This window comes from Silurus aristotelis (assembly GCF_946808225.1).
Source record: "Silurus aristotelis genome assembly, chromosome: 13".
Lineage (NCBI taxonomy): Eukaryota > Metazoa > Chordata > Actinopteri > Siluriformes > Siluridae > Silurus > Silurus aristotelis.
This window is the reverse complement of record NC_139586.1, coordinates 2,552,101-2,564,528: the sequence shown is the minus strand read 5'-3', so window position 1 is coordinate 2,564,528 and position 12,428 is coordinate 2,552,101. Positions and strand designations below refer to the sequence as shown.

Sequence of the window (12,428 nt, the reverse complement as noted above, 5' to 3'; positions counted from 1 at the left end):
AGACAGACAGACAGACAGACAGACAGACAGACAGACAGACAAAGATATTGTAATTACTGTTTTGAATTTATTGTTCATGACCTTTTCATGGCAGTGCAGCATGGTTCCTCCTACAAAGAGAATATGCCCACTTTCATCGTCCTCTCATCTCACAGGCCCTTATCTCTATCTCTCTCTCTCTCTCTCTCTCTCTCTCTCTCTCTCTCTCTCTCTCTCTCTCTCTCTCTCTCTCTCTCTCTCTCTCTCTCTCTCTCTCTCTCTCTCTCTCTCTCTCTCTCTCTCTCTCTGTTCACTAGTGCCGGCTCACACAGAGTCTTTCACGTCTGCCAGCTCGCATCTGCTTCATGTCAAATCTGGTGCTGATCATTAGAGAGGCTCATAATTTGAGGAATACGGAGCACATCGTCCCCGGTTTCTTTAAGCCCGTGGTGAGACGTGTCTCCGCACCTTTTTGTTATCCACGGCGAACGCCTCTGTCACGAGAGACAAAGTGGAATTAATTGCCCTCTCTGATGTCATTACGGTCGTGTGGAGAAGCGGCAGGCCACTCGCAGCTCCGCACCTGCAGGGCGACTTTCTTCATCAGAGCGGCGAAGGTGTGGTCTGAGATCCACCACTGTCTCTTATCTCCCACACACACGCACACACACACTCTCTCTCTCTCTCTCTCTCCTCTCTCTCTCTCTCTCTCTCTCTCGCTCTCTTTTCCCAAATCTGTGTGCCCTCCACTGGCAGTTGCCCGTGCGGTGTGGGGCGTCTCAGTGCTGCAGTTTTGTTCGTCTCCAGGCTATCACAGATGCTCAGTCAGTTTTCATCATGTTTGATATGCTCGGTAAAGAATCCTGTAGCGTGAACCTCTCTGTAGTGAGCAGCACGAGCGATGCTGAGCACCGGCCAATCAGAGTCGGCCAGGAAATCAACTTCATGTGTTCTCATGCGGAGGCGAGCGTTCTCGGATCCAGCTCCCTCCTCCGTCTGTTTGCGTGGGACGGCGTGGAACACATGGAAGCAGAGCAGTAATCGTATTTGTCTCGTCATACCCCCATGTTCTCAAACAAATTCACATTGAGCAAACGTGGTGCTCTTCTTCCCGGGTCACGTGGTGCCCTGCTTCTTTGGTCACATGGTGCGCTGATTCTATTTGGGTCACGAGGTGCGTTTCTTTCCGGGTCACGTGGTGCTCTTCTTCCCAGGTCACATTTTTTTTTTCCCTCATTAACGGCTTCTCACTTCTCAACAATTAAGTCTGGAAGGAGCTGAGATCATCAGTGTCTCCTGAGAGTGTAACTAACGCAAAACCTAGTGTTACTTCAACAGAGAAACACACGCACTAACATAGATGCACACACGTGCGCACGCATACTGCGTTTCTTCTATTGTTTCTTCCTTTCAGACACTCACACAGATACACTCCTTCTTTCTCTTTCTTTTCTCTCTATATTACAGTCATGTTTTGCCTGTACAATAAATCCACACACTGTTTTTGGTATAACACTCCTCCCTCATTCCACCTTTTTCATTTTCATTATGGAAAATTAAATATTCACATAACTTTTATAATAAATATTTATTATAAATACATTGTGTTCAGGTCGATAGTTTTCCTCTTCTATTTAAGCTGAGTGGCATCTAACTGTCTGTCTCTCTGTCTGTCTGTCTCTTTTTATTACTCCTGCTTTATTGGTCTGTCTGTCTGTCTGTCTGTCTGTCTGTCTGTCTGTCTGTCTGTCTGTCTGTCTGTCTGTCTGTCTGTCATTAATTCTTTTGCTTTATTGGCCTGTTATGTGTCTTTGTTTCTTACTTTATTGTTCTGTCTGTCTATTTCTCTAGTTTTTTTGGGGTTTTGGTCAATCTGTCTGTCTGTGTTTTTTATTTCTTCTGCTTTATTGGTCTGTCAGTCTGTCTGTTTCTTGCGCTATAGTTCGATGTCTGTCTGTCTGTCTGTCTGTCTGTCTGTCTGTCTGTCTGTCTCTTGCTTTATTTGCCTTTTATGTGTCTTTGTTTCTTGCTTTATTGTTCTGTCTGTCTATCTGTATTTCTCTTGTTTGTTTTTTTTGTCAATCTCTCTGTGTTTCTTTCTTCTGCTTTATTGTTCTGTCAGTCTGTTTCTTGTGCTTTAGGCTGATCTGTCTGTGTCTGTCTGTCTGTCTGTCTCAATGTTTCTTGCTTTATTGATCTTTCTGTCTGTCTTTTTGTAAGTCTGTCTGTCTCTCTTTATTTTTTCTTGCTTTATTAGTTGGTTGGTCTCTCTCTCTCTCTCTCTCTCTCTCTCTCTCTCTCTCTCTCTCTCTCTCTCTCTCTCTCTCTCTCTCTCTCTGTCTGTCTGTCTGTCTGGCTGGCTGTCGGTCTGGCTGTCTGTCTTTGTGTTTCTTGCTTTATTATACTGTAAGACTGTCTAGTTGTCTCATTAGTGAACTGTCTGTCTTAATTTCTCTTGCTTTTTTAATTTTGTCAGTCTGTGTTTTTTATTCTTTTTTGGTCTGTCAGTCTCTCTTTTTTCCTGCTTTATTGGTCTTTCTGTCTGTCTTTTTGTCTGTAAGTCTGTCTGTCTGCGTTCTTTTAATTCTCATGCTTTATCGGTCGATCCGTCTGTCTAATTCTTTTGCTTTATTGGTCTGTTTGTTTGTGTGTGGGCATGTGTGTGTGCGTCACTGATATCCAGGTAGATGGAGGTGTGGCTGCAGGCTTGATGGCCTTGCTGTTGGGATTAAGTGGGCCGTGCTCTTTATTGATTTTGTGTGAGTGCCATAAATTGTGCCATGCTGCCCCTAAGCTATGGCATGCCTTGTTAAATTCTTATCTGGAATCAAGGTCTCTTCAACCTCTCCTATCTCCGGCTCTGGCTGTGTAATTGGGTACATTAAAGCGGAGCCGGGCGCATGTCGGCCACGCGGGCCTTATGAAAACAGGAATAAAAGGCGCGTTAATTCCATATTGGCCGTGACACAGGGACGATGCAGGGGCCGTCGCAGCACGTCTGTCCTTCCACACGCTTGTTGCCGAGCCCAAAGACTCGCTCGGTACCCACTAACTTCCAGCTGTCTCCTAAAAAACACTACACGTTTTATTCTATTTGTGCTCCTTTTGTATAAATAAAGTCTGTGTGTTCAGGTATAGTGTGTCCACACATACACACACACACACACACACACACACACACACTCAGATGCTTGCTTTGTGTTTTTTTTTTTTTTTTAGGCCTCAGTACTTTAAGATCATAGAGGAGTGTGTGTCTCAGATTGTACTTCATCGCAGTGGGACAGACCCAGATTTCTCCTACCGCAAACGTCTGGACGTGGACTTCTCTTACCTTCTAGGTGTGTGTGTGTGTGTGTGTGGTCTCCTTTCTCTTGTTTTTGCCCTACTGATAAGTGGTCTTGTGTCTCAAATATATGTGTGTGTGTGTGTGTGTGTGTGTGTGTGTGTGCGTGCATGCGTTTTCAGAGGCGTGTGTGGATAAGGCCCGGGCAGATGAATACGAGCAGAGAGCTTTAGACCTTGCACAGAAGGTAAGTGACTTTTCATGTCTGTTACACACACTGTCTCAGTCTCTGTTTATCTCTCTATTTTTCTAAGCCTTCACTACTTTATTTTCCTTTTTTTTCCTTTTCCCCTTTTTTTTGCTACACCCTGGTTTCTTTATTGAAGCTCGTGGCCTTTGAAGAGTACTCAATACTGCACCATTTAACCCCCCTTAATTAAAGGCAGCGTATTCGAAATCGTTCAAACAGCCATTTGTAATTAACAGTATTCAGAGATTAAAAGGACGGCCGTATTGATTATTCCGAGTGCACCTTTGGTCAGAAGTTGCCGTTGCTGGATCCAGAGTCGAAAACCACCCTCTGTGCTCTAGGTGTACCTACACGCGGAGGCACACGATTATATTGGCATGAAATTTTAACTTCATTTAAACCAGGAGACCTAAAACCTGTTCCAGCATGACAAGATCTGCTTCACGTGGGTTGGAAGATGCCGAAGATCACGAGTGTCCTGCTATAGAGCTCTGAGCTAAAATGATAAATTGAACACTGCACCCCAGGCTTCCTCACGTTCTCCCACATCACAACCTGATTTTACTAACACCCTGAAATATCAAAAATCTCCATAAGCACAAAATCTAGTGGAACATCTTCCCAGAAGAGTGAAGGTTATTATAAGAGCGAATGGGGACTAAATGTAAAAAACGGTACGGATTCAGAAAGTACAACCTCACGCTCAGGCGTCCGTGTACGTATGGGCAAAAGTATGCGGACACCTGAGTGCTGAACGTCCCATTCCAAAACCGTGGGCGTGAATATTTATTCGCTGTTATAATAATCTCCACTTGTGTAGGAAGTGAAACCTGGGATGAGGCGGATGGCATTGTGACGCTGGAACAGGTTTGGCTCTCAAAGTCCGTGAGTTCATTCTATACAATTGTGTGCTTTGAACTTTGTAGTGGGGAAGAACCGCTGGTGGTTCCTGATGGTCAGGTGTCCACAACGTTTTGGCCATGAAGTGTATATATAAAAAAAAAAAAAAAAAAGTTCTGATAGTTCTCCAAAGCATCCGATACACTAACGGCGTTCAGATGCGTAGCAGGGTAACTTTTATTCCCCGTCTTAAATCGTTCACCTTCATAAAAAGTTCCCGCTCGAGTGTTCCCGCTACATTTGCGATCTATGGACGCGGCACGACGAGCTCTATTTTTTTTTTTTAAGACCGGCTCTCGTAGGCCGAACGCGCGTATGATAAGGTGTTTATCGGACTAAATGAAATAGCCCGGGGATTTGGTTTACGGATTTTTAATGGCTTCCCGTATCTGTGAAAGCCCCGGCCCAGCGAGTAGTTACACATCATTTTGACCGTAAACAACGGCGTCCTCTGCGCTAGACTAGATAAACAGGTTGTTTTTACACGCCGCAAAGTTTGCTCCTGACGCATTATATATAATCAGATCTGGCATAATGGTGTGTGTGTGTGTGTGTGTGTGTGTGTGTGTGTGTGTGTGTGTGTGTGTGTGTGTGTGTGTGTGTGTGTGTGTGTGTGTGTGTGTGTGTGTGTGTGTCAGCAGCCCTGTCATTCAGCAATCCACCTTGTTAATGGATGCCAATTAGGCTTTTCAGAGTATTTGGAAAAAGGGCTCTGTTTTCTTTATATATATGAAAGACATGTCTAAGATCTAATTCCTCCTTCTCCTGATGCACCTGCTGTTGGATCTTGATTCATAACGGTTTGTTTTTTTCAGGCCCCCGACAGTGGTCCCGTCTCTGTCCCGTTTCAGGGTGAGGGGGCGTGTCCACAGCAGTGATGTTGATGTAATGAATGCTGACTTGCCCAATGTTCCCCTGTAAACTTCAAACTTCCTCCTGTTTTTCTTTAATCAGAATGATCAGAAGCCTAAGTTTTGAAATAAATACGCGTGCACACACACACACACACACACACACACACACACACACACACACACACACACACACACACACACACACACACACACACCCCTACCTGTTATTTTCAAAACAACATTCCATTTGTAAATTGTTCTGAATTCACAGGTTATTTATGAGGGATCAGAAGCGCCACGTGAAATCTGTGTTCGTCCTTAAAAACACACGCTCCAATGCGCTAATGCTACTTTTGACCCTGCAGTTTGATGAAGAGATCATGGGGAGACAGGAGGCCGTGGCGCAGCTCTTGAAAAAGGAGGAGAAAATCAATGTGCTGGAGGCAGAAGTGCAGGCCTTCAGATCTCAGGTAGTGCCCCCTTTTTACCATCCTGACATCTCTTTTTCTGTCAACTTGTTTTCAGAAACCAGTTCGTACCTTTTATGGACCAAAGGTTCAGGACACCTGATTTTTTTTTCCAGCCATATGTGGTTCTTTGTGGTAGCATGAACTTGCACATGTGTATAGGACTTTTTTACAAGCGGGAGCACGGAATTTTCCCTTAACTTGATCTAGGAAAACCAAACCTGTTCTATATGGGTTGGAGTAGATCTTGAAAATCATAGGTGACCACCAGGCCATCAGTTCTCTTAGGTCCACTCCTGTGAAGCATCTCAGTCTGAGTGATTTTTATTATCTGGTCTAATCAATGCACCTTTTTTTTTTTTTGTAGCTTATGGAAATAGTCCAAAAATATACCTATATATATATTTTCCTACCTCCGTCCAGACATTCTGCACTTTCTTTCTGGCGCAATACACTCCAGCTTCACCGTCCCTGAGCGAGAGAACACGGTATCAGTAGCAGCACGTCTCGCAGCGCCGGGTTGATGCAACGCCCGTCACAATGTCTGAAAGAGTTTGGTTAAAATCTGCTGGATAGGAAAAACTCAGAGGAAAGAACTCGGGTCTCGAACAGGGTTTGTTAAGTTATTTATTTATACAATTATTGCAATCAGTACACCGACTTCTGTTCAATTTGCATCTTTCTTTCTTTTTTTCTTTTTTTTTTTTTAACCAGAGGGATCTTGAAGTATAATCGCTCCTAATTGCCGTCACAGTATTCCGTCTGAACATGATCAAAATGATGAATATTGAAAGAGTAATTGTTACGAGTGTCTATTATAATCGCATTGTTCTACCAAGGGGAGAAAACACAATGATCTCGGCTTTAATACAAAGCGGTGGGAATAGAAACAAAGAGCGGGAACGTAAATGACACAATCGTACGTCAGAATAGTGTCTGATTGCGAAGCTGCCGGGTTTCGTTTCGCATCGCGGCATATTATTCATTAACTTATTTATTTGGGTTAGTTTACTGAAGTCCCCCAGGCGAAAACTTAGGATCCTGAATGGTGAATAAGCCCCTCACTACTGATTCAAGCAAACGCATATGGGCGTGATGGACCTGTCGTCCACATACTTTTGACCATGTAGTATATACTTCATAGACAAAAGTTTGTAGCCATGTGATTATTATTATTATAATTTTTTTATTATTATAATCATCATTATTATAATTATCATTATTATCAAATATTCATTCATTCATTATTCTTTTTCTCCCGCTTATCCGTAATTCGGGTCGCGGGGGCAGCAGTCTAAGCAGGCCCCCGCCTTCGACTGCTGCCCAATCCTCACAGCACCGTCCCTTACGGTCCCTCCTGCAGGTGGTGAGCCCACGGGAAGGCGGCCCCACGTCACTCCGACGTCACGGACCTTGATATTTCCCTCGTAAGGGACCCCCCGAGCATAGAGGGTTAAGGGCCTTGCTCAAGGGCCCAAGAGTGGCAGCTTGGCGATACCGGGGCTCGAACCCCAGACCTTCCGATCGGCAACCCAGCGCCTTAACCGCTGGAGCCACCACTCCCCCTTATCAAATATTATTATTATTATTAATATTATATCATTTTTTATTATTATTATTATCATTATTATTATTATTATTATTATTATTATTATTTATTCATTTTTTATTATTATTATTATTATCATTATTATTATTTTTATTATTATAATCATCATTATAATAATATTATTTATTATTATTATTATTATCATTATCATTATTATTTATTATTATTATTATTATTATTTATTCATTTTTATTATTATTATTATCATTATTATCAAATATTATTTATATTATTTATTATTATTATTATTATTATATTATTATTATTATTATTTATTCATTTTTTATTATTATTATCATTATTATTATTATTATTATTTTTATTATTATAATTATCATTATAATAATATTATTTATTATTATTATTATCATTATCATTATTATTTATTATTATTATTATTATTTATTCATTTATTATTATAATTATTATTATTATTATTATTATTATTATCATTATCAAATATTATTATTATTATTATATTATTATTATTATTATTATTATTATTATTTATTCATTTTTTATTATTATCATTATTATTATTATTATTTTTATTATTATAATCATCATTATAATAATATTATTTATTATTATTATCATTATCATTATTATTTATTATTATTATTATTATTATTATTATTATTATTATTTAATCATTTTTATTATTATTATTATTATAATTATCATTATTATCAAATATAATTATTATTATTATATCATTTTTTATTATTATTATCATTATTATTATTATTATTATATTATTATTATTATTATTATTATTATTTATTCATTTTTTATTATTATTATTATTATTATTAATGAAGCAGCGCACAGAAGCATCGTCATGCGAGACAGGTCTCAGTCTCCTAGTTCAAGCGAAGGAACAATTCCATGCCCCCACATCCAAAATACAGTTGTGTAGTTTTGTGTCTGTCTTGTTGTAGCTGTAACTGTATCGGTGTCTACGCGTAGCCCCTTTCGACCGCCAGACCGATCGGGTGCGAGACGGTTTTGAATCTCGATTTCTTTTTTTTTTTAGTCTAAGCTCCAGTTTTTTTTTTTTTTTTTTTTTTTAAAACCAATGACTTTAAAGAGAAACAGTTTCAGGCTCGATGTATCGATCAAGCAGAGCAAAGGGATTAAATTCAAGAGTAATCTGGCCTAAACGACTCGAAGACATCAATTTAAGGTTTCGTGGCTGGAAATTATATACGACACCAGCGTTCTACATTTATTTTTAAGCATCTCCTGGAACAATTACTAAGTGTGAAGGATGTGTGTCCCCTCCTCAGGTAGTCGAAGGCGATGTTTTATTTTCTCTCCCCGGTTGCTCCTCAAACCTTCAGATTGCTATGATAAATAGAGCGCCAGACGAACAGTTTATTTGATGAATTGCTTGTTGGCTCGCTGGGCCGCCGTCGATAGTGCCGATCAGTTGTTAAATAATGGAGCCCAACGAGCGCAGTGAAAGTTTGCAATACAGGCAGTTAGAGCGATCAATCACGGTGATCCGCTATCATTCGAAGCCGTTCCGTGTACCACATAAACGTTGCTGTAATTCATTCTAGCTTATTACCCAAAAACCCATGATTTAAGAGGCTTGGTTTAGGGTTTGAATGAAAGCAGTTACATTTTCCGTATGTTCTCTTATATGTTCTCCATCTTGGTTACACACCAGGTTTATTTCTATGGCTGGTGTAAAGATGAGGTCAGGCTGTTTAAGTATCTCCATATATTCCAGTTCATCTTATAGGTGTCGAGGTCCGGGCTTTATCGCAGAGCGCTCATGATCTTCCACACAACCTGTGTGAAGCACATCTTCACGGAGATGCATTTATTTATTTATCGTTTTACTTCATTCGTGGTGCATATTTTCTAACGCGCCTGAAAAAAAGAAAGTATGAGGTTCGTATGTGCTTTAAATAATAATAATAAAAAAAAACAACATTTAGTTGACCTCCATGAGTTTGAGATTTAAGCTCTTTAACAGGGCACTCAAGAGCTTCTACTCCAAACCATATTTTAATGGAGCCTGGATATGCACACAGGGACATTGTTGTGCTGGAACTGGTTCGGCTCTCCTAGTTCAAGTGAAGGGAAAATTTCATGCTCCTGCATCCAAAGACCTTTTATACATTGTGTGCCTCCAACTTACATCTGGAAAAATCACGTGTTCCAATACGCTTGTCTAAATAATGTGTGTGTGTGTGTGTGTGTATATATATATGTGATTATAATTTATTAAAAGCATGTAAAATGTTAACGAACTTCAAAATTTAAACAATTCTCATTCGGGTTAATATCTGGCCCTTGATCTAAAACATGTAGGCCTTTGAACCGTTCCAGTGAAACTTCGCCAGCATGTATGTTAGTATGGTCTTTGTCCATTTGGACTGTGAAGCTCTGTCCTACTCACAAGCAGATTTTCAGACTGGAACCAGTTCCCTTTTTTCCAGTATTTGACCATCCATCTCTCCTTTACCCCTGATGAGCCTTTGAACTGCATGAAGCTTCCACCACCGTGCTTCACTGTGGAAATAGTGTAATCAGAGTAATGAACAGTATTGATCATTTTGTTCATTTATTGCCAGGGATATAAAAGTTATAATCCATATTTGATTCATTATAGTAGTTTTATCATTAAATCAACATGAAATTTCGATTATGACCAAAATGTTTCCACCTCTATTTTCTTTGTTCATATTTGTATGTTTTTTTTATTATTTTTTTTTCTCTGTCTGCAGTTTGGGACAGTTCCAGTGTGTGTACCTACAGGGCAGTCTGTCCTATCCGTACCACCAGGACCTCCTCCTCCACCCCCATTTCCTGGAGCTCCTCCTCCACCTATGCCAGGCTGTACTGCCATGCCGGGAGTGCCTCCTCCTCCCCCCCCTCCCCCTCCTCCTCCAGCACTGGGGGGTCTAATGTCCTCTCCTACCCCACACGTGCTTCCGTTCGGCCTTCAGCCTAAAAAGGAGTTCAAGCCTGAGACCATCATGAAGCGCCTCAACTGGTCCAAGGTACTTTTTTTCTTCATTTAAGTGTTTTCTAAATGCTGTCAACACAAATTCTGACCAGCATCAGCTGTTTTTTTTTAAATGGAAAAACAACTGATCAAAAATTCAGCCGGCTTCATCCAACATTCTGGCTTCACTCTGAGAAGATCATACGGATCACTGCAGGCTTTTCAAAGGCAACCAGGGAGTGACGGGAAATAGGAGACCCTGAACAATCCTGGCATGACCCACCATGCCCTTGGTTTTCTTTGCCCTGCCCTGCCCCGCCCTGCCTCATCCGGCCCTGCCCCGCCCTGCCTCATCCGGCCCTGCCCCGCCCTGCCTCATCCCGCCCTGCCCCGCCCTGCCTCATCCCGCCCTGCCCCGCCCTACCTCATCCGGCCCTGCCCCGCCCTACCTCATCCGGCCCTGCCCCGCCCTGCCCCACCTCATTTGCCCCATCAAAAACCCACCAATCAAATATCGTTTTACTTTTAGGATTAGATGTTAGATTGGGAATATTTCACACTTTAAAGCATTGTTGATAAATGGTATAGTGAGATTATTATTACTACACTTGATATAATTTAAACAATCAGGGAAAATGAACAAATAGGCCTTTTTGTTTCTTTTATTTTATTGTTTGCTTTTTAAACAACCCTTTTGCTTTATTCAATAGCATTCGAACAAAAAGAAAACAATTGTCTTTCTTTCTCTTTTTTTCTTTTTTTTTATCTTTTTCTTTTAATTGCCAATCAGAAAACAAAACAAACAAAAAAAAAAACGAACACAGCCCCTCAGCGTAAGTGCTCGTTTTCAAATGTCAGGGACGTAACACGAATGCTAAGCCGACGTGCGACGAGAGAAGCGAGAGCATTTCCAAACTTTACCTTATCAGCTACCTCCATTTTATCTCCATAAGAGATTGATGGTAGTTGGTTACTTTCTTAAAAAAATATATATATATTTATATATAAAAATGTGCTGACTGATTACATCACTACGTACGTGCCACACGCTTTACCCAGAGGAAGATTTGGGGGAGAAAAGATGATGATGTCAAAGATTTTCACTTCTAAGCCGCGTTCTTAGCAGAATGTGCAGCTGAACTCGGATTTGCAGAGGCGTTCGAAACTTCTTGTATTAAAGATCTTTTTTTCAAGATTAAACCTGTTTCATTCGGCACGTTGGGGCCGCTTCGGATTGGCGCTCCGATGTCTTTTCACTGCACCAGTTGGGTTTAACATGTGCTTCGTCTGCAGTCAGTCTCCTCGTCTGTCCGCTCGACTTCCTTCAAGTCACCGCCATCAACGCCGTCGCACTTGTCAGCCCGAGGAGCGCTAACTGGCTCGGCCGCTGTGTTCACTCCTGTTACTCAGGATCGCTCGCTAATCGACGCTTTCCATTACAATGGTGTTGGATTGAGTTTTTCGATATTTACACATTGATATGCCAAAAAATAGTCCCTTTCTTTTTTTCTTTTCTACCCAATAAAAAAAACTAGTAAGATAATTGACGCGCGAACCTGCGATTATCGACAAGTCGGGCAGGTGTTATTATTCAGCGACGCCCTGGAAGCTCCGCCGCTTTCCCCCGAACTCGAATTAGTCTCTCATCCTGAACAGTTTGAGACACTCTGACACACCACCTTCACTGTCTGTAGGTAGAGAACGGATGAGATAATAAAGGAATTAATAGCCGATGGAAAATCTGACGTGAACGTTTAGATACGAACACCGCAGTGCCGTTCAGTCTCTACTGGGTGACAGCGAAGTGGACTTTTTTTGCAGTGTGTGTGTGGAGTAGAGATCATGAAGTCTGTGTGTGTGCGGTAAAGAAAATGGTGTTGGAGTGTGTGTGTGTGTGTGTGGAGTAGAGATCATGAAGTTTGTGTGTGTGCGGTAAAGAAAATGGTGTTGGTGTGTGTGTGTGTGTGGAGTAGAGATCATGAAGTCTGTGTTTGTGCGGTAGAGAAAATGGTGTTGGTGTGTGTGTGGGGAGTAGAGATCATGAAGTCTGGGTGTGTGTGTGTGTGTGTGTGTGTGTGTGTGTGTGTGTGTGTGTGTGTGTGTGCGTGCGTTAGAGAAAATGGT

At 41.2% G+C, this 12,428-nt stretch overlaps 1 protein-coding gene across 1 annotated transcript in view; it reads left to right on the top strand.

The window, feature by feature from the left end:
• Positions 1-12,428, top strand: part of diaph3 (diaphanous-related formin 3) — a 299,346-nt gene that overhangs the window by 110,233 nt on the left and 176,685 nt on the right. Inside the window, exons 14-17 of the mRNA XM_083557759.1 lie at positions 3,199-3,317; positions 3,445-3,509; positions 5,632-5,736; positions 10,084-10,359. Coding sequence (XP_083413885.1) covers positions 3,199-3,317; positions 3,445-3,509; positions 5,632-5,736; positions 10,084-10,359 — 565 coding nt within the window. The remainder of the gene's footprint in view (positions 1-3,198; positions 3,318-3,444; positions 3,510-5,631; positions 5,737-10,083; positions 10,360-12,428) is intronic.